The sequence below is a fragment of the Venturia canescens genome, chromosome 4 (assembly GCF_019457755.1).
Source record: "Venturia canescens isolate UGA chromosome 4, ASM1945775v1, whole genome shotgun sequence".
Lineage (NCBI taxonomy): Eukaryota > Metazoa > Arthropoda > Insecta > Hymenoptera > Ichneumonidae > Venturia > Venturia canescens.
This window is the reverse complement of record NC_057424.1, coordinates 12,432,359-12,457,861: the sequence shown is the minus strand read 5'-3', so window position 1 is coordinate 12,457,861 and position 25,503 is coordinate 12,432,359. Positions and strand designations below refer to the sequence as shown.

The following is a 25,503-nucleotide window of genomic DNA, read 5'->3' as shown; positions in this document are numbered from 1 at the left end:
AAACTGCAAGTTCGATTGAGTAAAGTTAATTTTAACATTTCGTTCGCCTCGATTGCCGAAGAAACTAGCGCCGCGTATGGGATGGTACTCCCATCTGTGTCCAATTTCTTTTGAATCTTTTCCATCACGCCACATCCAACATGGCGTTGTTGTGCCGTTCTTTATTTCATGTCGGAAAAAAATTTGGTTTACCCGAATTTAAGAGGAGTATTACGTTGTCACCTGTCAGCAGATTGAAGGAAAGTAAGTTCTTTCAACCAATTAACTATATAATATACAACAATTATTCCATTATTAATTATTCCTGAATTTTTAACATAACCTATGAATTTCATATTTTTCAAGAGTTGAACAATAAATGTACTCATTTCTTGAAAAAAATATCATGTAATCAAAAAAATTAATTCTGAGTGGTTGAAAATGAGCGTTTACCCTTATTTAAAAAATTAACTTTCAAAACTAATTTCATTAGGCGAACTCTCAATAATATGATTTATTAGTTTTGATATCTTTATTAATGTTTTTTTTTACAGTAATCGAGAGGAAGGAAGGAAAAACTTTAACTATTGAAGCTAAAATTTTGCCAGACCCAAATGACAGTCGCTTTTTCAAGGCAACTGATAATGACGCATGTCCGCTTTGTGCATTGGGGCTGGAAATAAAGCACACAGTAAGATTGCAAAATAAATTTGTACAAAAAATTGCTTGAGAAGTTGAGAATTATTCATGAATATCTATTTCTAGGATGTTCTTATTTTGAGTCAATTTTTGAGGTCAGATGGCTGCGTAATACCTAGGAGATTAACTGGTCTGTGCTCCAAGCAACAAAGAAGACTTGAATCTTTGGTTGCAATGGCACAAAAAGCTGGTATGTTAAACTGTTGCTACAAAAATTGAAAAAATTTTTTTTGAAAAGAAAACAAATGTTGAATACCATGTTTTTGTCATTGAAAGAAACTAGTATTATCAAATCATAGCGACTGAGTATGATGGGTCAACTTGACACCAATGTTGATGTTACAGGATTGATGAGTAATTTGACACCTCACTGGTCTAACAAGGATCCAAAGAAACGATACAAGTGGAAAAAATACAATACGTATTTTGATGAAAAAACTATCAAAGTTAATTACCCTGGCATATACTATCGCGAATAAAATAATAAATTGTTATATCCAAATATAATATTGGTATTTGGCCTATTGTGAAAATTCCCACAGTAAGCTATAATAATAATAGTAAATACTGAAAATAGGAACCCCAAACAACAGATATTTAAAAAAAGCAAGAATGACTGATAGACAGTTTATCTGATTTTTATAGGTTACTAAACAATTTTGCAATGGTACAATTCAGCTAGAATATTTGTTATTGCATTATCCTGTTTATTTTTCTTCTCAATTTCCTACCAACTTTTCCACAAATACGACTATCTATTTTTTCAAATTTCTCCCAATCGAAATGTACTCCAGATTCCTTGAAGCTGAATTCCTGTGACTGAATTTTCCACGCTTGTGCAACAACGCATTTGAGGTTTGAAAATTAGATGAGGGTATAAGATTTTCCTTCAAATTTTATATTACGAGTTTCGAAACAATAAGATACTCCGATGACCAAGCGGCATTTTGTTTTGCTTTTCGACCCTTTGTCTATAAAAATTTGAAGTTCGAAAAATTCGTAATACTCTGATATTCGAAATTGATCAATATAACCTGAAAAATACAATGAGAATTTTTCATAAATCATTTTCCTACAAAGATCACTACAAATTTAACTATAGGGATAAAAAGGGTAGACGAAAAATATATTTGTATAAATTTTTAATTGTTTATTTAGACGCAATTTCACGTTTCACTGCCGAGTGAAAACAAAAGATGGAAGCGACACTTGTGGTCAGACTTTGAACTTTTTGAAATACAGATTCGAAGAACGGTGATTCTGGTAACTTTTTTAGAATCGTCCGAGCCTCGTTTTACTGTAGCCTCAGCAGCAGCTCGATGGCAGAAGGAAAAAGCTCTCTATCTCATCTCCGTGGATGATGATGATTGCTATATAAAGAGAGTGCGAGACATTCGTAAGGTAAAGCCGTGCGAAAAAAAACATACCGCGACATTTTTGTTCGCACTCGCTGAACTCGTAGTTGAAAAAAAAAACGAGAAAAATCGAACGCACCGAATATCGTTTATGATTGTGAAGATTTTTTTTTACCTTTTTCGTCGTTGTGTGTCGTGTAGTTACGCGGGGTGTCGCGACGTGTGTATGTGAGTGTGTGGGGGGCGGGAGGGGAAAAGGTGTCCAAGGGGAACCAGGTCGTTGGTTAGTTGACGTGGGTGCTTTTTGTAATCCGTAATACTGACAAAATCACTTAAAATTATATGCTATTGCGTGAAAGTAAATTCTATTGTCAAGAAATTGAGTACGAAGTTTGTGGTGCTACGCGTTTGGAAGTGAAAACGAAAATAGGGGAAAAACGATCGGTTCTCGATCGTGACAAGAGTCTCGCCCTTGATTGACGCAAAATATTTTCTTTTTCTCCTGATTTTGCCTTACTGCTCAATTTCGACTCATTTCCCACTTCGAGACAGTAACAAGTGGAGGGTAAATTCGGTGATTATAAACGAGCTATGACCTCGTACGTAATTTGTCATTTGACGAGTGGTAGAACCGCGTCGTTAAACTGACATGGAGCACTTGATCGTGTTTTACGTACCGGGTACTCTCGGAACCGCTGTAATATCGCCTGGTTCACGTATAATCGAACCCTTCTATGTAAACTCTTGCCCATCAAGGTCAAACCAAAATTTCATCATACCCCTATCTCAAGAATCATCGAGTTCTTATCAATTTTAACCAAAAAAACAAAGTTCCCAAGTTTTTTATCCTCTATCGATTTTCGGTGAAAATCATACCAAAATGGCTTCGATGTTCTGGAGTTCCATTCAAGTTCTTATGAACAAGGGCAAACAAAGAGCCTCTGCATACATTCATGCAGAATGCAGCAATCCGTCCGCTGACAGCGGACGTCCTCAACATCTTGATGAACTTCTCGATATTTTGCTATCACCCAGCAAACCTATCGATGATTGGGATACCATTGATTGGTGTAAATGGCTCATGGCTGGTGGAAGAACACCGGACGAATTCTCTAATACAGGTAAAACTTCATGATTATAGAAATTCCAATATCAGATAATCTGCAACATGAAAATCTACTTGCACAAGATTTTATGGTTTAGATGTCATACTTTGCCAAATTTTAAAAAGAAAGAGTTCAATAAGTATTCTCTTATCATAACTATTTTTCAAAAGAACTCTTAGGAATAAAGCAAAACTCCATTGACATTACAGTATAATATGGACTTTCGTCAAGGAACATTGACTGGATATTGAACCTATAATACAAACTTGAACAAAAAACAAGATTAACAAATGACTGTGCAATGCAAAAAATCTAGTAGAAATAATGGAAAAAAGCATCTTGTTGTTATGACAATAAATTATTATTTGGATTAAGAAATATAAAAACTATAAAAAAAATCACAGAATGTTGTCTGAAAATTGACAAGTCAGAATATCATTGAAACCAAAATGGCCTATTTCTAGACTGATAACTGATTTTAAGTGGAGATTGTGCTCTTTGCCACACAAAAATATATTTGGAATAAATCATCACGTTCACAATTGCTTCGTCTCAAGTATAATGAGCTTACAAATTTGAATAGGGAGAATGTGGTAGTTTTCAAGATAGTTCTATGACTGAATTGAAAAATGCATTTTTCACAAAACATGTGCTCAAAATTCATGTGTTCGAAATATTCATTTAGGCTGACTCCAAATAACTACAATTATGTGAATTTGCATGCCTTTGTAATCTCTAATAAAAATGCTATAGGCATTATCCTTCAAGATTATTTGATAACCCAGAAGTCGAATGTTTTATTCTTGCTATACATGATCCCCAGAATTATTGACTCATTCCCCAATTTTATTGTGCGATTTTGAGAACAGTTCTTAAAAGTCATAGCCCGATATTTTTTCAGTGTAGTAACTCGTACAATTCAAATAAAAAGAATAGGTTGTCGAAAACCGTTATAGACTCATCCTATAAAATTTTATAAGTTGAACTTATAAGATTTTATAGGATAAACTTTACTGATTATTATCAGTAAAGTTTATAGGTTACCAAAAATTTTTAACTAATTGAAATAGAACAAAAGTAATGAAACATAATGTTGTCAGTTATGGTGGAGTTATGGTGGAGTATCAGTCAATTAGTGGAGTTGAAATAAAAACTGCATTTGTAAACTAGTCTGGTAGATAATTATAATTGTGCCAGATAGTTGTGAGTTTAGTTGAAACATATCCTTCAAGAAATCAATTTATTTTAAACCTTTTTTGATCTTTTCTTAGTTAGGGTTACAAATTCTCAATTTTCCAAGGGATTCAATATCACAAATAATGAATAATAGTTTCTTCCATTCTTCTCATCGCCGTCCTTATCTTTGTTTATACTTATAGAGGAGCTGAGAAAAGATTCGTTAGAATATCATGAGGAGCTCAAGAAAGAAATCAATATTGATACAGTATTTTTGATACAAGATAAGATATAAACGTTCTTCTGTTCCATGTTTGAGATTAAGTATGACTATATATAGTATGTAATGAATCATTCAAAGAAACACACTGAGTAATTTTTTTTATTAGTGTTAAAAAACAAAAAATGTCCATAGAAATTCATTTGTCTATTATGTACAGCTTGTCAAAAATGAAATAAAATATAAAGGAAAAGGAATTCGAATTTTTTCTGGATTGGTATTCGTTCACAAATCAGTGGATTATTTATTGTTTCACTTGACGTTGAACAAACATTACGTTCAAAGGTACTTCAATATCTGTTTTTACTGATTGGGAAAAACTGCTCAATTCTCCCGAATTAAAAAAAAATTAGTTTCAGTGAAATCGTATGGATCAATTTTCAATATCGAAATGTATGATAAGAAAAAAATTAAAGGTTAAGTTCATTAATTGTCGTCCATTGTAAGGCTTGTTTGTAATATTTCATTATAATTTTAAATCTGTCACGATCGTGATTCGTTCCCAACAGGCTGTCACTCCCAATCTCATTGCCCTTAAATCGGATTTTTCTTCAAGAAACTGAAAATGAGTCAAACTTTATTCATTTTAGGAACAATTTGATTCTGAAAGTCACTGAGTTTTAGAGTCCTGAATGATTTTTCTTTTTGCAGTTCGCCTCTATGACAACGCTACTACCTGTGGATTGGTATGGACACCGAATTTTGTTGCTTATCGTTGTCGTACTTGCGGCATCTCACCCTGTATGGCTCTCTGCACGGAATGCTTCAAAAAAGGAAATCATCATCGTCATGACTTCAACATGTTCCTCAGCCAAGCTGGAGGAGCTTGTGATTGCGGCGATACTTCTGTCATGAAAGAGACTGGGTACTGTTTATTGCATTTTTGTTATAATACTATTGGATCTGTTTTTTTTTTTAATTTTATCATTTTATATTTTCAATTTGGCAAATGAAAAAAAAAAATTATAATAGATAAAAATGATAAAAGAATGGTAAATAATAACGAAATTTCCATTTCATAGATTTTGTGATAGACATGGTCCGAATGCTACTGTAAATAAGTCACCGGCACCGGTTGATTTGATGTGTGTGGCTGAAGCAATGATGCCAAGAATAATATTTCGACTGATTCAACATTTGCGCGAAAATTGGTAGGTAACTCATATTGGTATAGGTAACTCAAATTCAATCAATGACTTTGAAGACGTCTTAAAATTGAATCAGATTTCGTGTATTCTATAAAAAGCTGAAAGCGTTTAAAAAAATGAATTTAAGAAAATGAAAAATAAAGCGTGAAAAAATGAAGGAAAATCCGTTCAATCGCTTCAGTTAAAATTAATTGGATCAATTTAGTTGATTCTTTAATTGAATACTTTTTTGCAGTAAAATGCGAACGCCGAATTATTTAATGGCGATCCAAAGTGCGGACGCCTATCTCACGATGCTACTGGACTTAAATCACATGGGAGCATTAATGAGACACGTTATGACATTAGCACTTACGAATCCCCAAAAATATCGAAGTCTCATGGACGAGGCGAGCACGTCTGGACAATCCGAATACCAAACTTATTGTCAGGAGAGTTACAAGATTTACGAGGAGGCTAGAAAAACTTTACCTAACCCTGAACCGCCTGATGAGTATAAAGGTAGAAAAAAAGCTATTAATTTGACCACTCGGTAAATAAAAACGTCACGAACTTCATTTTTTTGTTAACTAATAATTATCCTTCGACATCGAAATTTATTCGAGTAGCTTCGAAATTGTATTCAATTGGGCGAAATTTAATTGAAAAATGATAAAAGAGAATCAAAATGTAATAAACGCTTTTCACAATGAAAATGATAAAAATCGATGATTCATTTTTACAGATTGCCCATCGTTGCAAACCCATTTGGAGCATAACACATTTCTCGAAGAACTGATGTTTTGGACGGTCTCGTACGATTTCCCACAAAAGCTCGTTTGTCTTTTGTTGAATATGATGCCGGATCCGGATTACAAGGAAGCACTTACGCGTGCTTTCGTCCTTCATTATAGTAGAATTGCGAGAATGCTCGAATGCTCAACCGATCCAGATACTTTGAGTAATCGAGTTGTACATGTTAGTGTACAATTGTTCAGCAACGAGCGTCTAGCTATTAAGATGGTCGATCAGCTTAAATTACTTCACGTTATGGTCATAAGTCTCAAGTACATGATGTGCAAGATACTCATTCAAAATACTCTACACAGTAAGTGTTCATACATTATCACAATAAAAAGAATTTTATGGAATAAAACTATCATGATATAATAATTGTTTTATCAAGTGTCGAATTCAGTGATCACAAAAATTTTCGGTTTCAAATTACACTTGCGTTATTTGCATTTGTAAATGAATTTCATGATCTAGGGTAGATTGTATCGAATAAATTCTATGGTCAGCAATTTTCTCTCAAATTCTTTTCAAAAGTAACAATTTTCTAAATTATTTCAATGACTACAATAATTTTTCTTTCTTCGTTAAAACGCAGATCCAGCTGAAAATTTTCATCACGTGGTTGACTGCGGACGTCAAGTCATGAAGGAACATTGTTACTGGCCGCTGGTATCCGATCTTAACAATGTTCTGTCCCATCAACCAGTCGCAGTTAGGTTTCTCAGTGATGATACACTTCTCGAGATGTGGTTCGAATTCCTTTCCATGTTTCAAGGTAATAATTATTTTTTTGTATACAAATTATTGCAGGATAAAATTTGAAGAGATCGAGACACTATTTCAATCGACTCAAGATTCTTTTTGTCCATTTTTCGAGTTAAAATTCTTTTTTTATAATCATCATTTTGCTTTATATTCCTTCTTTTCACAGGTATGAACGTGAATCAAAGAGAAATGGGAGACCACGTTGAATTCGAGCCAACAACTTACTATGCAGCGTTCAGCGCAGAACTGGAAGCTAGTGCCTATCCCATGTGGGCTCTTGTTTCACATCTCCGTGGGCCAGAAAGTGCTGGGATAAGTCGCAGAGCATTAGATTTCTGTTTAACAGCACTCCAGGACTGGCTCGATGCCATACACTTTACGAGCCCTGATGTGGTGAGTTATTGTTACGAAATATTTATCATAGAATTTTTTTACTTGTAAAATGGTTGAAAAGCTTTCAAAATTCAAATTATTTTATTACTTTTTCAATCTATTAGACAGTGTGCCCTGCCGTGAAAAAATAATCTCATTTTCAGTAGGATATTCACAAAGCCGAGTTTAAAAACACGATGAATAAAAGTGGAAATTTTTCAATTCTTTCGTATTTGAATATCGACATACATAACTTATGTTCATTAATTACATAATACTTTTTATAAAAAACATTTTACGTGAAAGTGAAAGTATCTTCAATTTCGGTAAAATTATGCCACATTTTTCCTCTCAGATTCAGAGTTCTGGTTTGGAAAATTTCAGTCTTTTCAATTATTATTCGTCATAATGTCGGCATAAATTTTACCATGGACCAAAAAATATTCGCAAGCTCTTAATACAGTTGTGAAATCGAGTGCAGATTTAAAAAATGAAGACTATCAATCGATTTTATAAATCATTGATATAGACACAAAATTTTTCGTTTTTTAGAGCGACGTCCTTCACGTATCTTTTCACATACCGCTTCACCGATACTTCGCCGTATTTATGTGTCAAGCTGTACGACAACAAGGAGTCACACTCGAGGAATTATTACCGCCAAAGGACATGCTTCACCTCCTTATGATGCACCCCCTTCGAGTTCAGGTGAGTTGTTACATCTAAAGTATAGTTATGATCATCTGCTCAAAATGTAAACATGCCAGAAGCTCTAGTTTTAATTCCACTAGAAAAAAAAATCACGATTTCGATCACAACTTTGGTTCTTTTAAAATCAAATTTTGAAACTTGCTCAAAATTTTTATCACAATTCTTTATTGTCAGATTAACTCCATTGAAGAAAAGATATAAAATCACAAAAGAAAATTCAGCTGCGGATCATAATCACTTGTTTGGGCTTCTGAAGTCGAATGAAATACTTGTTTTATTAATCTCGATTGTAATTAGTTTTTTTATTATCATATATCGTTTTATGCATACAGAATATACATTCATTAATCGATCAAGAGCGTCTTAAAAGAAAATGCAAAAAAAAATCGAACAAAATATGACAAATAATCTTGTCGAGCTTAAAACTAATGAAATAATGTTCTCTCGCTGTCCCTCTATTCTCTTTTTCATAACGTACACAATTAACGTGTATTCTCATATTTTCGACTATTATCGCTTTATGTACACAGCGCGTCTACTCCGAAATTTTCTCCTGAGAATATTTTCATTGTCATTTCTTTCACTTTGTTCCAATTTGATGAGAGAAATTAGAGAGCTTTTTCATCATTATTATCGAGATTACGAATGTATTTAGAGAACCGGTATGTCATTAATTCCGTGAACTGTAGCTGACGGTGGCAAATCGGCTTGAAGATGTTTCTCGAAATCATAAGTTATTATTCGCGGTGCAACAAAACCACCGGAACCTTTACGTCCCTTGTGGTAAATTCCTGCACCCGATAGCGGAAACGGCGGGATCGTAATCACCGGCTGTATGTCTAAATAAGGTATCGTCGTCTGTCCGACGTCCTTCTCAAGATCCGTTGGTCCAAAGTTCAAATATTGATTAGAACGAGAATCCGGCAATGAAGGAGCACGAATTATCGTCGGAATTCCCGGCTTGTCCAATTTCAATTCCGTTCTAAAATAATAATTAAAATTATTTTTTTTCCATTCCACTATTTTACTCCGAACAATAATAATGAATAAAATCACTTTCAATATGAATATATTCATTTGAAAAATGCCCGAAGGTCAACGATTTTTTGATGGTGTGTTATCGTCGTTACTATTTTAGGGCTCAAAATCTGCGAGCTCCGTCCTCAAATTATTTAACTTCGAATATTTGGAAACTCCGGTAATTAAAATTTCGTTCGCGTTAATTTTTGAGGAAGAAGTATTCATTACCTCGCTTTCTCCGTAGCCGAGGAATCTTTCACATCGGTATTATCATTGCTCATCCATCTACTCTTCTCAAGAGGCTTTATAAGCTTGCCACTTGTAAAATTAAACGGTGTCACACGAATCTCGAAATTCAAATGCACTCCGACGACTCTGAATCGTACTCCTGAGAAAAAAAAATGTTAATTGGTATTTTAATTGAATTAACTATAAAAACTAAAACCGATTGATACTCATGGAAAACAATGTAATTTCGTTTTTCTCAATTAATTTAGTAAAATATGATTTTCTTAAATTTCCACGAATTCATTGTTTCCCATTGGCAGTAGAAAAATTACCAGTGAGGACTTCATTATCCATTGAAACCAAATCGTCCAAATCAATAGCTCTTTGTTCCCAAGCGAGCGTGTAATAGTCACGGCCATTCTCGACATTCGAATCTAAAACCGTAAAATTATCAATTTTCTTCCAATGTACGGTCGTTTCGTTGATTCCGGCGCGTTTTAGCAATTGGCCTTGTTGGATAACGAGGTGAACGATTTTGTTCACTTTTTCCAGTTTAATTCCGGTTACGACCCTGAAAAAATCAATTGAAAAATATTAATCAACTCTCTTCTACCACACCGGATCGAAATCATGTTCTGCAAGAAAATTTTCTTGAAATGGAGATATTGTGAAAAAAGAACGAACCAATTTTCTGTGGCATCCGAAGTAACTTCTCTAAGGCTGAAATAACGATCGGAACTTGAATTGTGATCGTCGCAGAAACACATGCAATAACTGCAGTGCCAGAATAGCCATCTCCACCAACTGTCGACTTTGGTTGTCGGTTTTTTGCAAGTTTCTTTATTTCCATAAACGAGGCGGTTTTCGTACTGTATGTAATCGTATCGTCTGTCGCTTCCTTTTGCCTGACGATAAAATTGATTTTTGTTTTACGAATATCCTTAACGTGATGAAGGATTTTACAAAAATCCGATCGTAACACATTCTCTCAACATGAAGCATTGAAAACCAAAAAAAAAAAATAACACTCGGGCAGAGCCTTAAACCGCACAACCACAATTAACATCCGGCAGAAAATGTAATCTTCATAAACACATTCCATTTGTTCGAATTTACCCGAAAATAGAGCGTGACGTAATTCAATGAAATTCGATTCGTTCAGTTGAATTTTTTCTTACCGATGGACAAATCCACATATCTGAATCAATGTACTGACAATTTACAACGTTCCCATTGCAGCGACGTTGTTGAGCACAATATTGATTAGCATAACAACCGTGTACAGATGCTAAACTGTAAGTAGCACAATTATTTTTACACGTCGATGTTGGATTCAAATCCACCTCGTTCACGATATAACCCTGCAGCAGTTGCTTCAGTTCCGTGTATGTTGAGCCTGGAAAAATGGAGAACATCCTTTGTTAACTGTGAAAATATTTTCAAACTCTGTGGCTGCTCTACATTTGTCAACATTTCTGAATTCGAATGAATTTTTCATTTGATTGATCAATGAGTTGGTATTTATACCTCAACAGGTAGTCTTAAGTCTCAATTTCGATGTACATTTACTAAAATTTACTAAAATTCAGTTTTGTTAAACTGTGGCTATTTGTGTAGGATCACTTTTATTTATTTTTCTCGTGATTTACTCTGACCTTCTATGTGAATACTAGGATCGCATCGCCACAATTCTCGTGGTGCATGAGACATTGCAATTTTGACTGTGGTCAATGTTTCGCTGATCCTCTCAAGATATTTTTCCTTTGTTCTCTCGGTCTCTTCGATGAATGTTACTGCAACAAGACTTACATGTTATTCCACTTTCAATTTTAGTGATGAAAAGGCCAGGATTTCTAAACATTTTTTTTCCATTACTTGCTGCAAATTTGATTTCAAACTTGTTTTATTTCTGAAGGAAAAAACATTCGTTTGAATAGCAAATAATTTTAGTTCGAAAAAGAAATCATTTTCATATTTTTTCAAGTTTTATTGAACCACAAGAGTCGAGTGTATTTTTGTTACTGGAGAAAAAACTGTTTTGGTAAACAAAGAGAACACTCACCGTTGTTGTATAATCGTAAAAGATTGTAGGAGAATTGCATCATGGCAAAACCTTTCATTTCCGTGAAAACAATCGTATTGTACAAATTGTAGAGCATTTGTTGAGGCGATTGTTTCTCATTGCAAATTTGCCTTGTTGCTTCCTGATAAAAGTTTAAAGAAGAAAAAAAGCGATTGAGCAATCGATGCTGAATCAAAAATCGTGGTGGCGAACAACGAGACTAATTCGTCAATGAAAAATAATGAGGGAGACAACGGGGATAGATAATTCTTCGCTGGCTCCCTACTATTAGCACTAAATTGACCCTTCGATGCATCCAATCTGCGTACTTGATCATTTCACATGTTTTTTTTCCTTCCACATTTCACTGTTGTTCTTTTAATCATTTTTGAAATTATTCCACGAATAAATGAATCGTAGAATTTTCCACAAAATAAGTTTCTGATCATTTCGATTACTGATATTTATTACAATTATGAAAATGTCAATTTTCAAGAACTGCTTCAATTTTCACGTGAATATACGAAAAAAAAACTGTAGAATTCTGTTTCAATACATTCCATCTCACTTTTTATTCTCATGAAAAATAATCAAAAATTATCGCATGACTTCAAATTTCAAATAAAATTTTTTGAATAAAATAATTATGCATTTCATTGAAGTACAGATAAAAAGACATTTAAAAAATTTTCAAAGTATTAAAAAACATTCTGCCAAAAAAATATACCTGATGAGCAGATTCGAACAAATTGTCCCGAATAATAGTATCAGTTATACGGCCCAGAGTAGGGGGAAGAGCATAATTGGGATCATTGAGCACAGTTTTTGCAAAAATGAGCCACTGATCGAGTTGAAAAGGGGCGGTTTTGTCAGCGGTTTCACGCAATCGTTGTTTAAAGTTTTTGTATAGTCCATCGACTTTTTTCATTTCTTCTTGTACGTCGGCCCAAAGCCACAGAGAATTGAGAGAACTGAGATAATTTTTGGCATTGGCAACTGGAGATTTTTCTAAGCTGTCATCGAAATGCTTGTATGCCATAACAAGCCTGGTGTAAGTTCCTTCTCCAGGTCCGGTGGAGCTTCGTCCAGCATTTTTAAACAAATCTTGAATTTCATTGAGCTCTGCTCTCAGTAAATCCACATCGGAATAATCTTTTTTAAATGAAATCACACCGGAGAGTGCAAGGATTAAAAAAATAGCAAACTTAGCATTTGCCATTGTTTCGTTGTTGAACACTAAATTTTAGCCACGAAATAGAATTTCGCATTTATTTGAATTCTATTGTATCATTCAGTGACATACGGATTATCGAACTGGGAACGAAAAATCTTTTGTTCCCCAGAGTTATCGAAACGAACTGACGTTACTGCAATCGATTAGACACCATTTTTTTCATACATCATAATCGCCGTTGCACAGTGACAAATACGTCGCACGGTCGAGTTTAAAAAAAAAAAGAACGTCTCGAAAAGCTCACGAAAGAAAGAAAACCTTGACGAAAGTCCGAATCCACAACGTTCCGCACAAATGGAGGTGTATCCGTTGAGAATTGCAGTGATTCAGGACAACATCGAATGCGCAATTCCAATAGCCTTAAAACAAACCGGAAATTGAAGAAAATGTGAAACTTCCGGAAATTTAGATCGTCAGCGAGAAAGAGAAAATAAGGTGAATTTAGGAGAAACGAGAATCAACTGGTATTCTCGTACGCTTTTTTTAAGCTCTACGTTTTGACGAACTCTAACACACGCGTTCAACTGACACTCCGAGAATTTTGCTGGCTCTTACACTTTTTACCGTTCTCTCTTTCTCTATCGCTGTTTTTTTTCTCACTTTTTCTCCCACTCCAGCTTTCATTGCATGGAGGGGGGAAAAATAAAAGCTGGACCATTCTCGATTGCTGTGACCAGCTGTGACGCATTTCTCGCATAAATGAATACCTTGCACTCTTCTCCTACTCTCCTCTCAGTCCCCCTTTTCCCTCCCCCCTGGATAAACGTTTCGCTGAATCGCACTCATTGTCGCTGTATTGGTATGAAACACGATATAGGCAATGATATTCGTTGGACTTCGGTGAACGAACCAACGATTTATGGCGGCTTCACCGTTATGTACTGTCCAGGCAAAAAAAAATAGGGCTCCCAATGACTATTTCTTATGAGCCAAGAAACTGATCAGTCTCCCCTCCCTCTAAACAATGATTTTCAAATCATCGATCTTGCTTGATTAATCATTCATTTCTTACAGTTGATAAATATATCGAAGTATCTTTTGGAGTTGTCAAAAATTCACAGTCGCTTTGCCGATGATATCATTATTTACAAAACTGTATTTTGTGTACGCGATAAAATCGACTTGGTTACAACAGACGATGAAACTTGAGAGTACAAAAATTTTCACGGTCAGAGGAGAAAAGGTCGAATATATTTATTCGACAATATGTGAAAAAAAAACTACACTCGACCGGCGTGATGTCGTTTTTATATTTCAGTTGCCTATTCATCCAGAAATACTCCTGTTAAATTGAAGTTTATTACCTTTATCACAAAACGAGTACATCGACAATTGAGCAATATTTACGATTCTTATGGGTTCCGAGTTCTGCCGCTAAGCACGGATACATATTTCGATGTTGTAATATCGGGGATTCCCGTGATCGTATTCCTCCCCTTTATCTTCAAATTACAATACGTTCATTGTACACCTTCGTCAGCTTAGATCCTCAATTTCAACGAGTCGTGAACACGCGAATTTTAACAACCATAATTGAATGTATTTTCAACGTTACATTTAAACTCAGTCATTTGTTGGCTCATTTTCTAAAGCACTCATTGGAAAATTGTTTCAAATGATGGATTCTTTACTATTGATCAAAGACAAAGAATCTTTTGAATTTTTTCTAGTTAATCTTATACTGAGTCATGGGAAGTCAATTTTTTTATATCGACTTAGAAAATTATCATATCAAAACTATGAAGGCTCTGAAAATTTAACTGACAATTGAATGTTCACTGTCAGAATTGATTTTGTTGCAAGTAGAACAAAGTTATTGAAATTCTAAATCAAATAACTTGCAGAGTGAATGATTACTAAATGTCATTATGAAATTTCTTACCGCAGTGCTCTGTGCCAACAAAACCAGTAAACTGTTGTCATAATTGTCGTATTGTCCAGGGACAAGAAGTCGATGAATTGTTTGTAATAAATCTGGGAGTGCGCCAGATGCGCTAGAAATGCAGTTCTTAGCAAATTCTTCAGTGGTGTATCGCTGGTATTTGGCAGAAATATTGTAAGCAAGAAAGTCGCTGAACAAGTCGTCAATTCTGCTCAGAAGGTTCTTCAATTCATGAAGACTTCTGTCGAGTCTGTTGCTCAGGGGTAAATTCTTAAGGATTTTTTCCAGAGCCTCATCATGCTTGAGCTCCATTCTTTCCTGATAAACGTCTATTTTTTTGGCTGTTATTGAGATTTGATTCATCAGACGACGTTCCATTTTTTTGATGAATGGAAAATCATATTCGTGATCCTCTGGGTTGGCCTTTCTGATCCATTCCAAAGTTTCGAGACCGCCCGTCACAGCTTCTCGAGCAAAATGCAAAACTTCAGTTATATCGCCAAAAGTAAGGTCGAAAGATTGAACACCCTTGTTGGTGAAAAACGTTAAGCAGATAAGAGCGATGATCCCGTAGTTGCGAAACATTTTTATTCACCGATTTTTTAAAATCACTTTCCGAGAATTTATGCGATTAGAAACGCCCTGAAGACTTTTTTTTTGAAAATCCTTTGTCACGCTCGTTACGCTGACTCTCTCACTCTTTCCTCGGGGACGCCCGCAGAAACAAGCTGCATTTTTCGCTTCGTATTTTTAATATTTTTATTCGTTCCCGTTCACGTAACTAATAAAATTATTCAAAACTTTAACGAATTAACCGAAATTGAAATATTTTGTAAGTAAATTTTGATAATTATATCACGAACGGAAGGCTATTGAACGAGACCTGATTTTCGTTAGCCTCTGCCGTTCCGAACGCAACGACACTGTCCACGATGTCAAGCGAGGTACGGGGAAAGGGCTTAGGAAACACATAAATTGTTTTACTTTGTAATGTTGTCTCTCTCGGGCACTCTCGGGACTTGTTATTCTCGTTATGTGATCTTCGCTCTCTGTCCTTCAATGCTTGTGGGGTTGAATGGGTTGGAAATTTTTTTCAATTGCGATTGCAGCGCTCTCACGATGCTGTGGCAAGGAGACGAACCATGCTGGATTTTCGTTTTACCGGGAAATTCAAATTTTTCAGTATCGATCTGCTTCTGAGAATTTCTTCTCCTGTATACTGAAGTGAATAGACAGATTATCCGAATGTTATTATCACTGAAACGATTTCACAAAAAGTGGAATAATTCTTATTTTGTTTTTTCAGTTTCAATTTTTAAGGTTGAAATTTATTTCGATTGATTTTTCTTTAATAAATACAGAAGAATGATGCTTATTTATTTATTTTTTTATTTCAAGGTTGCTTTTTACGAGATTCTCAATGGCCTGTGGGTTCGTAATGGATTACAAATAAAAGGCCAAGCTATGACTTACATACAATGCAATTTCTGCAATTCGATGGTTGATGCGGATCTCTACCTCTTGCAAATCTGTGCTACTCAACTCAAGCCCGATGTTTTTCTACGCACAATCATAGACAAGTAATTTTGACATCATGATTTATAACATTTCTGGCTATACAGAAAATTCCATTTCTAATCGGTTTATTCTGACTTTGGTTTTTGTACTTTTTTTTACTATCAAATGACCACCATGATAATTTTTGTTTTTTCGTTACTCAGATTCCACGTCAAAGAATGGCTGAGCTTAAGAACCGTACGTTCTCGTCACAATCTTTCATTGATAGGTGAACACGACACACCTATGCTAGAAAGCTGTCTAATATTCCTGGCTACTTTGGTAAACGTGCGAACGAATTTAGGTTAGTAAATTTGAAAAACATGTTTCTTCATTCTTTGAATTTTTCAATTGACTCATATTTCTTTAACTATTTTAATTTAATGCTTTTTCACAGGGTTATCAGACTCAGAAATGTCTTACCTCGAAATGGTGACTCTTCTGTGTATGGGTGACAAGACTCACAGTCAATTAATGGAACTTATGCCGGAGCGATGTGGAACTACGCCGAATCGAGATTTTGAGGCTGTTCTCGCTGAGGTAAAATCAAAGTGGACAATTTTGCGTTGGTTTTCTTTGGAGTGTTTAAAATGCTTGATAATGAATATTCATTTTTGCATTTCTTTTCATGGTTTTCATGTCTACTATTTTTATTCCATAATGGCGCAAGTAGCTTTTCTCAATAAACATTTTTACCAATGATCTTCGTTTTGGCAGGTTGCCCAGTACAGAGCTCCAAACCTCGAAGCGAGTGGAACAATGCAACAGGGTATGTACGGTCCCCAAGCAAGAGTTTGGGCCGACTTATACGATCCTCTTCATGTTCTACTTCGTGCAGTTCATCGTCGCGACTATCAAGTCTCCATGGATCGTTTTACCGAGTAGTAAGTTTTCTTTGCAGACAAAAAGTATGTGTGAACTTGAAACCAATTATTCATGTTTTTCATTTAAAAAAACTGCGATTAGTTTACAGATAATTAGAGGTGATAAACCTGTACTGATGAGCAGATAATAAATTGTACATTTTCTTTTCGCAGTGTGAAGCAGTCCGGAAATCTGAAGAGCGGTTCAACACTGTGGCCACCGTTCCGTCATCCAGCTCCGGTGTCTTCGGACTACGAGGATCCAAGGGTGGTTCTACGTTCGCGGGTATTTCATTCGATGGTGTTCGCGATCCTGTACAAGGCTGTGAACGATCACAACGTGTCGGAACACATAATGGCCCTGACAATATATTTGTTGGAAATGGCGGTCGTCACGGCCGATTTACCGAAGAAATCCGTAAGCATTCGCGGAAACAGGGGCAGATTGAATTCAACGAGGCGAACGCGGAGTGAGGCTAAAACAATATTGCAACGGAATTTCCAGGCTAATCCTCTGTGTCCGTACACCAGCGGTGGCAGCAACGTTACGAGTGGACCACCGAAAGATCCTGAATTTGGTAATTGGTACGAAAGCGACAACATCGTTGAGAATCTCAGAACCTTCATACCGCGATCCAGTCTCATCGATTCACCACCCGATGGAATTAGTCCCGATGGTAAGAAATCTTCAGTCTACTTTATCGCGATGTAATCAGTTTACTATTTTTTCAGAAATATAGTCCGCAGTATTTCAATTCTATTTTAAATCTTTCTGGTATGAATAATCATTCATTCAATTTTTTTTTTTTTTTTTTGACACCTCCATCATTGATGCATTTTATTTTCTAATTTTCAGTTCAGACATTTCTTTAATAAATAACGATTTATTGTTCTACCCGTAGCTGGTACCTTATTACGTGTTTAAACATTTCTATTCCTTCATTTTAAAAAGCTGTTTCATGATATACCTGCATTGTACCTTGTCACGGGTTTCCAAAAAAAAAATAATTTTTTTTAATACAGACTCAAACGTGTTCAAAGTGACATAAAGTAATTAAGGGGGTAAACTAATCAGAAAAAAATATTTCGATGTCGTATTAATTGGAAACGAATTCACACAGGCTCGGACTGGGAAATTGGTAGTGACATAACCGAGGGCTCGTTGATGTTGAACGACGAATTCGACGTAGAAATTGGTGAGCCACCAGAGTACTGGGAATATGAACTTTCGAATGCTCTTGATAACGATCGTCGTAACATGGCAGCGGCGATGGAGACTGGCACTAATTTGCCAGCTCTACCGCCAAATAACGAAGGTATTAACAAACAACAAACAACATTAACAAAAACCCTTGTGCCCCTTGATAAGTAGTAAAAAATAATAAACCCCGCATTACTTTGAATTTGTTCAAATTTTGGTACGCCCTTTCGATAAACCAATTTATAAATATTTCTGAGTATCAATGAACAAAAAACAAAAAAAAAATGATGAGTCTATCCATTAAATTCTGTTTTGACTTTTCTTTCCGTTCAAGTAACCTCGGATTTTGTCACTCCGTTCAAAGTAACTATTAAAAAATGTTTGGTGAACGAATTGCCTTTTGTCCTGTTTTTTTCACATTATTCACACTTGTTATACCCACGGGGAAAAAACACGCCTTTTCTCAGCTTTAAACGAATGGGCTGTAGTTCCTACTGAGGGAAATAATCGTGAAAATGTTGACGAAGACGGAGATGCAGTGACCACGGAACAAAGAGCCTTGCCACCACCGAACGAACCCGAGGAATCGATGGCTCTCACCACGGAATCTCCCTCGCCTCGTGCAATTCGCTCACACTTTGATCGTATGCAATACTTTTTTTTTCACTACTTATACCAATATACACTATTTTTTTCTGATTCTCGAATACTTTGATTCAAATATCGTTAGTTACAACATATTTTTACACTCATCCCTCGATAAATCTTAAAATCCTCTTTTCCGTATTTGTTCCCATGTATTTGTTCTATGCGCTTTCCTTTGAGCTTGCGAGTTTTCATGTGTATTTATTAGTTTCTCAACGATAAGTCAAATAATGATATTTTTCTACAAATCTTTAAATATCAGCCATCAAAATATCGGTCAGAGCTTGTGCATGTTTTATAATTGACATATCAGTGTTTTGAAATTACAAATTTTGTGTTATCAATCGCTAATAATCGACAGTTAACAAATATATTGCTGTGAAATATTTTTTCAAATGGAGCGTTTCGATATTATTAGATATTTGATAATTTTGTTGAAAAATTCCTTAGCTAGATTTTGTATAAAAATGACCTCAATTATGGTCAAAATTTATTTTAATATAATGAAACTGAAACATTTTGACGTGTGAATTTTTCAGTTTAATTTATAGTTAACCTGATGGGGCTCCTAAAATAATTAATTTTTGAAATATAATTCGCGTTTAGTATGAATTTATCGGTGCATCAGTTATTTTCAGAGAAAAAATACGTTTAATACGAATAGTCCAACAAAAAATATTGAAATGATGAATTTAATATCGAAATTCAATGAATTTGTTACAGATGCGTCGGGTGAGCAAGCAGCGTTGCCACCGGTGCCTCCTCGAAATCCCGGTTACGTAGTAAACAACGAAATAGATTTATTGCAAGTAATATTTCCACGTTTGGATGCGTCGGGTGTAACAACTACGGAAATAGTGCCGTCAACGTCAAACAGTCATCAGCCATTATCATGTCGCGATTCGCAGTCGGGTCCAGTTTACTTGATGGGTGCAAAAATAGGAGAGAGTATAATATCCCTGTTGTTGAAACTACATTCGCAATTATCGGGTATACCGGACAGTTACAATCCGGATCAGCAACCAAGTGCTTCGGAGAACGAAGCGGGCACGAGCTCGTCGCAATCGTCGAGTGAATCGCGCATCGGTGATGGTCCTTTTTTCATAGGTCAATTATTGAAAAAAATCTCTAATCTCGATCCAACATGCAAACAAAATATTGTCGAAACACGTAACAAACTTTGGCCACGAACGAAAGAGTGCGAAGATGCTCAACGTGAGAGGGAACACCGCGAAAGAGAGGAAAGACGCAAACGTGCCAAGGAAAGACAACAAAAACTTATGGCTGAATTTGCAAATAAACAGAAACAATTTATGAAAAAAGCTATGGAGAGTGGTGAGTCCTAATACTTTAGAAATGATATATTCTTCCATTATTCGGATTTAATATCCAATTAACTCTAATCTAATTAATTAAATCTAATTAACTCCTCATCTAATTAATGATTTTTATCGTAATGAAGCTTCAATTAAATTTGAAAGTTTACTATAGAAATTAATTTTTTCATTCAATTCACTCCCTTAAATTTCATCTTTTATTTAGATGAGGCAGGTGCATCGGGAATGGACTGGGATCAAGAAGAATCGCCAACCCAAATGGCAAGTAAAAAAGAGTACCATTGTGTCATATGTAACCAAACGACAACGAGTACAGAGGAAAAGCCAATGGGTCTCGTCGTATTGGTACAAGCAACCAGTGTTGTTGGACACGAGAGACAACAATCCGAAAGATTGCAATTACCAACTTCGGATGATGATCCGGCAATACCAAAGGGTGATACGCGTGGATCTCATTTTGACAATAGAATCGACGAAATGAATCGTCATTTCGATACGGTAAGATGATGCGCGTTTACGCCATTTATTCGTAATGATGATGAATGAAAAAAAAATGATAAAAACGTAATATTTTAGTCTTAAAGGTATTCATGAGATATTTAATGAATTTATGCAACAGTAACTGGAAATTCAATTTTTTTTTTAGCCTTCTTGGCAATTATCGGTGAATTTGGGTTGGGAAGGAGGAGTTCATGTTCAAACTTGCGGTCATCATTTACACCTCGATTGTCTGAAGGCGTATCGTCAATCGTTACGTAGTCAACAAAGGCAACAGAGTTTGGCTGTCGATCGTGGCGAATATTTGTGTCCGTTGTGTCGACAATTAGCAAATTCGGTGTTGCCCTTGTCGCCTCAACTTGGCGAGTGTGCTGCGGTCGTTAGATCGAGGCATGCGTCGTCAGCAACAATATTGGCTGAACTTAATAATTTCCTGAAGGAGATCCAGAGGAATCCGGTTAGTTTTTCGTTTAGTTCGAGCTTCCCTAGCAATTGTCTATTGATGTGGTTGATTCAACTTAAATATTGTGTTTCTCTCAAGATCTCGTCGAATCTATCTGTGGCGATGGGCAAAGCCATGGAGGAAATGACCGGATGCACGTACTTGAAGTATAAGCAGAAAAATTGTACACCTAGTCACCAAAGCCTTTTTCTTTTTGTAACTTCCGTGGCTCGAACGAATTTCGAGGTCGAACTCGTCCAACGCGGTGGAACGCTTTGCGTTCCTTCGGCTACGACTGTTCCACTCACACCTAAAAGAGATTGCATCGGTAAATACATAGATTAATATTTGACTATTATTAAGAAATCGAAAAATTCAAATATTTGGTTGAAAGTTGAAGAAAAAAATGTTCAATTGAACTCGAATCAATGATCAAGGAGTTAAAATTTTACTCTAAGCAATAAACTACTCACCGTTCTTAAAACGTTATACTTTTTTCTATTTTGAATTTAGACCTAACAAAACCTTCAACTCGTCAAAATATGATTACAGATGAATTCAAATTTCTCGTTAATTTCAAGCTCTCAAAAATGCTTGGTTTGTTTTTGTGTGTTTCTAGTCGCTCTCCTACATGTGCTAGCCATGCACGCCCGCGTACTCACTAACTGGCCGGTTCATCATACGTGGCAGCAACTCACCGGTTTGCCTTCGGATCCTGCAGCTCCGCTAGCAGTCGCTCCCCACGAACGCCAAGTTCCACTATTACTCAGAGATCCAACAGCTCTTCTCATACAATTTATACTTTTGCTGCCCTTGCATCTCGACCAAAGTAATTTTCTTTTTTTTACCAATTTTTGTATACTCAATGTCACTGTACTAGAGATTATTACAATTTGGAAGAAATGTTTGAATATTTTTAATATTCAAATTTGAATTCCGGTTACGAATTTGGGTTCTGTTATTACTCAAAATTGATCATTTTTAATTGTGAAATTATTGAAAATTTCTCCGAAATACTCATAGTGTTATTTTTCGTAGTGGACTAGAGATTCATGAATTTTCTATTTCAATCCTTGTATGATGTGAAAAAAAATGAAATTAAGTCGATTTTATGCCATAATCTAATTTGATTCTTTTTCTTAGCGTACTTTTCGAGTGTCCTCAAGGTCATATACAATTTATTGTACTACCAAGTCGTTGTACAAGTGATCAGTACTCTGACACCGGCGGAGAGGAGCAATCTCGTTGCAGGAAAATCCAGTAACGAGAGATCAACGTCGTCCGAGGCTATTCTCGCTACGGTATTTCAATACTTGAGCGAGAACAGGTTTTTCTGGGAAGACACAGTGCCGAGAACGACAATTCGTTCTCTCGAAGTGGAGGTAATTATTTTTGTTTTTTCTTTTTGAAAATTTCCTACGTTTCAGACTCATGAAATCTCTAAAGCGTTAATAGAAATCTAACGGTGAAATGATTCAATAACAATGCAATTGAAGAGTTCGATAAACCATAATTAGGAAATTGATAAAAATTGATTTTTGAATGCAAAAAAATTGTTTGAAACCCGAAAAACCTAATTAAATTCAGAATTCCTTCTGATTTTGCCTAATATTTGTTTTTTTTTCTATTCCCCACAGATCCAATCATTGTGTTTGCCTTTTTTGAGAGTAGCAGGACTTTTGCGTCATCATTTGTACGGTCAACCGTTGCCAATAGTGAGAACACCACAAACGGAATTTGTCCGTTTGGTATATTATTTAGAGCTGGTTACAGAGGGTATGGATTGGGACTGTTTCAACGCGGCCGTCGCCCTTAATTGGAAGGACGATGAAACGAGTGTTACGGTACCACGTTTGTGGTGCGAACAATTAATTGCGTTTTCTAACACGAGCGTGATCGCGGCCCGACGTTTTATCGTGGATCAGCATATTTCTTGGCAAGCTCCAAAGCTGCTTAGTCTTCCGAGAGAATACGAAAAATTATTTACTTACTATCACGAACGACAGTGTCGCAAATGTCACTCTGTGCCACCAGAGATAAGCATATGCCTTTTGTGCGGCACCATCGTTTGCCTCAAAACAAATTGTTGCAAAAGACAGAATATCGGCGAAGCCGTGCAGGTAAAATTTCGTTAATGAAAATTCATTGAAAACTCGATCAATAGATCCCAAGGATAATTTTATATTTCGATTTTTAGCATTCGATCGATTGCGGAGGTGGGACTGCTATTTATCTGGTCGTAACGTCTACTTATATAATCGTGATAAGAGGCAGAAGAGCTTGTTTGTGGGGTTCTCTTTATCTTGATGACTTTGAGGAAGAGGACAAAGATCTGAAGTACGTAAACTGATGAATTCGATAGAAAGTGAAATTGGCAAGCCCACGGTTAAAATCTTCTGAAGAAATTATATGAAGAACGAAACTACTAATAATTATTTAAAAATATGATTACAGACGTGGCAAACCCCTTTATTTGAGTCAAGACAGATATCAAATGTTAGAACAACAATGGTTGGCTCACAGATTTGATCATACGAAGAAAACATGGGTATGGCATCGCGACGCTCTGTGACCTTTTACGAGTTTGTCACAAAGTTCGATTCGTTACTACGAATATAACAGTCACGATGATGAGAGCGACGAGGATCGAGAGGAGAACAATTTCTTCAATTTGTCAACCATCATCTGAGAGTAGAGGGAAGAAAAATTTTGAAAACAAAAAAAAAGAGAAAGAGAAAAGCAAAAAAGCAGTCAACACGAGCTACGCCGGAAGTGAAATTCGAGTGTTGTTGAATCGATAGTTGGATATAGACGTTATTATTATATTTATTACGAATTCTCAACGATTCATTACGAGATAATAATAATAACAATAATAATATTAATATTAATAGTAATAATTTTTCTTTCTGGGCGGGGTGAGAAGAGTAACGAAAAGTATCGAAAGTATTAATACGCGCTGATGATAAACTTGAAGGAAGGGCTGAATTGTTTCATAGTATAAATAATATTCAAATTCTTCGATATACATAAATGCGTAACTACGATTTGTTTGTTTTTCCGCTCCAAAATCCTGACCGTAATGGCACCCACAGCAATGTGAAAGGAAAACTCCATGACGAATCGAGAAAAGAAAATCGGTTTTCTCTTTTATTCCAGTAACTAACAAAGGAAAAAACAAATTGAGCCTGGCAATTTTAGGTGCATTAGGGTCAAAACTTTTGACCCTCCCTGGAATATTCACCAACGCTTAAATATTGGATGGTCTAGAGGCAATTAAAAAATCATGAACCAGTAATCAGCCGAAGAATCTGTGATTATTTTTGAAGACAAACAAGTGCGGGGGAAGAGCGAAGCTGTTTTTTTTACCATCGAGAGGAATCTAGGACAACAATTGGAGTACGAGCGAATTCTTTTCAATTAATGCGTAGATAATCTTTTCCCTGTTACTCCTCGTCCTCGCTTCCCCAATTCCCCTTCACTCTGTTCGGTATTGCCTGTAAATATGTATCAATGTTTTGAAAAAGCAGAAAAAGCAGAAAAGATAAAAGAAAATAGTAAAAAAAAAAAATATATATGCCACACGCCGTATTGTTAGGAAGCCTCGTGTAACAATCTGTATATAGGTAGATAATCAACTATTTTTCCTTAGGAATGTTCTTACATGAGATCGAACAATTATTTGAGGCAGAATTGCGCAATTTGCAAAGGTTATGAGGAAACAAAATATTAAAAAATAAATAAAAGAGAACGAACATAATGGTGGATAATTAACAATATTTATCATAAGCCGTGTCTAATTGACGAATAAAATGCAATTGTACAAGGATTCCCTACGAATTTTCTTCAATGGTTCCCGTAGTAACCAGTATAGATAAAAGGAGGCAAGAAATATTGGAATTTATATATTTTTTGAAAATTTGTCAAAACAAAGATCAATAAAATTGAAATGAATTGCGTTGAACAAACGCTTTAACAGTTGCCGGTTCATTGGAATGATGTTGCAAACGAATAAAAATTGTCCTGTATTTTTACTACTTCAAAGCTCATTATTATTTAATTTGCCGCTCCGTTTTTTTTTTTTTTTTTATTTCGATAAAAAATATTCCAAAATTAATTTCCAAATGGTAAAAAATGAAAATTTTCGGGGAATTGATTCACATCGGGCG

The 25,503-nt window shown here is 35.5% G+C and overlaps 3 protein-coding genes across 8 annotated transcripts; 2 read left to right on the top strand and 1 right to left on the bottom strand.

Annotated features, from left to right (window-relative positions):
* Window positions 1-83: 83 nt before the first annotated feature.
* Window positions 84-1,185, top strand: mRpS18A (mitochondrial ribosomal protein S18A). The gene is made up of 4 exons (XM_043416308.1): window positions 84-243; window positions 534-670; window positions 745-868; window positions 1,024-1,185. The coding sequence occupies exons 1-4, from the start codon at window positions 141-143 to the stop codon at window positions 1,155-1,157; spliced, it is 498 nt and encodes a 165-aa protein (XP_043272243.1). The 5' UTR covers window positions 84-140; the 3' UTR covers window positions 1,158-1,185.
* A 790-nt stretch (window positions 1,186-1,975) lies between these two features.
* Ubr3 (Ubr3 ubiquitin ligase) lies at window positions 1,976-25,371 on the top strand. Of its 5 annotated transcripts, XM_043416269.1 has the most exons (25): window positions 1,977-3,154; window positions 5,247-5,460; window positions 5,618-5,746; window positions 5,979-6,244; window positions 6,468-6,830; window positions 7,113-7,292; window positions 7,449-7,675; window positions 8,207-8,362; window positions 16,190-16,371; window positions 16,513-16,652; window positions 16,746-16,888; window positions 17,066-17,232; window positions 17,386-17,629; window positions 17,717-17,888; window positions 18,333-18,527; window positions 18,880-19,056; window positions 19,781-20,392; window positions 20,600-20,892; window positions 21,041-21,349; window positions 21,434-21,662; window positions 21,954-22,163; window positions 22,478-22,716; window positions 22,972-23,454; window positions 23,532-23,671; window positions 23,789-25,371. In XM_043416269.1, exons 1-25 carry the CDS (start codon window positions 2,914-2,916, stop codon window positions 23,904-23,906), a joined length of 5,829 nt encoding a protein of 1,942 aa, XP_043272204.1. In that variant the 5' UTR covers window positions 1,977-2,913; the 3' UTR covers window positions 23,907-25,371. The 5 variants fall into 5 exon arrangements, with proteins under 5 accessions (XP_043272202.1, XP_043272201.1, XP_043272200.1 ...); XM_043416267.1 differs by having other exon boundaries at window positions 1,976-3,154; window positions 17,386-17,888; window positions 18,940-19,056; XM_043416266.1 differs by having other exon boundaries at window positions 1,976-3,154; window positions 17,386-17,888; window positions 18,901-19,056.
* On the bottom strand, window positions 8,647-15,739 carry orion. 2 transcript variants are annotated; one of them, XM_043416276.1, is made up of 8 exons: window positions 14,792-15,739; window positions 11,676-11,817; window positions 11,269-11,406; window positions 10,792-11,009; window positions 10,298-10,518; window positions 9,946-10,184; window positions 9,614-9,773; window positions 8,647-9,347 (listed from the first exon to the last, which is right to left on the bottom strand). In XM_043416276.1, the coding sequence occupies exons 1-8, from the start codon at window positions 15,374-15,376 to the stop codon at window positions 9,017-9,019; spliced, it is 2,034 nt and encodes a 677-aa protein (XP_043272211.1). In that variant the 5' UTR covers window positions 15,377-15,739; the 3' UTR covers window positions 8,647-9,016. The 2 variants fall into 2 exon arrangements, with proteins under 2 accessions (XP_043272211.1, XP_043272212.1); XM_043416277.1 differs by lacking the exon at window positions 14,792-15,739 and adding an exon at window positions 12,403-13,462.
* Window positions 25,372-25,503: the final 132 nt, after the last annotated feature.

Bases quoted from the DNA above. Each gene is read 5' to 3' on its own strand.
- Ubr3 (XM_043416265.1), top strand. From the start codon at position 2,914: ATGGCTTCGATGTTCTGGAGTTCCATTCAAGTTCTTATGAACAAGGGC. The intron at 21,663-21,953 runs GTAAATACATAG...GTGTGTTTCTAG, and splicing joins ACCTAAAAGAGATTGCATCG to TCGCTCTCCTACATGTGCTA. The intron at 22,717-22,971 runs GTAATTATTTTT...TATTCCCCACAG, and splicing joins TTCGTTCTCTCGAAGTGGAG to ATCCAATCATTGTGTTTGCC.
- orion (XM_043416276.1), bottom strand. From the start codon at position 15,376: ATGTTTCGCAACTACGGGATCATCGCTCTTATCTGCTTAACGTTTTTC. The intron at 10,519-10,791 runs GTAAGAAAAAAT...TTTTATCGTCAG, and splicing joins ATATGTGGATTTGTCCATCG to GCAAAAGGAAGCGACAGACG. The intron at 9,774-9,945 runs GTAATTTTTCTA...TTTTTTTCTCAG, and splicing joins GGATAATGAAGTCCTCACTG to GAGTACGATTCAGAGTCGTC.
- mRpS18A (XM_043416308.1), top strand. From the start codon at position 141: ATGGCGTTGTTGTGCCGTTCTTTATTTCATGTCGGAAAAAAATTTGGT. The intron at 671-744 runs GTAAGATTGCAA...ATCTATTTCTAG, and splicing joins GGCTGGAAATAAAGCACACA to GATGTTCTTATTTTGAGTCA. The intron at 869-1,023 runs GTATGTTAAACT...TTGATGTTACAG, and splicing joins TGCAATGGCACAAAAAGCTG to GATTGATGAGTAATTTGACA.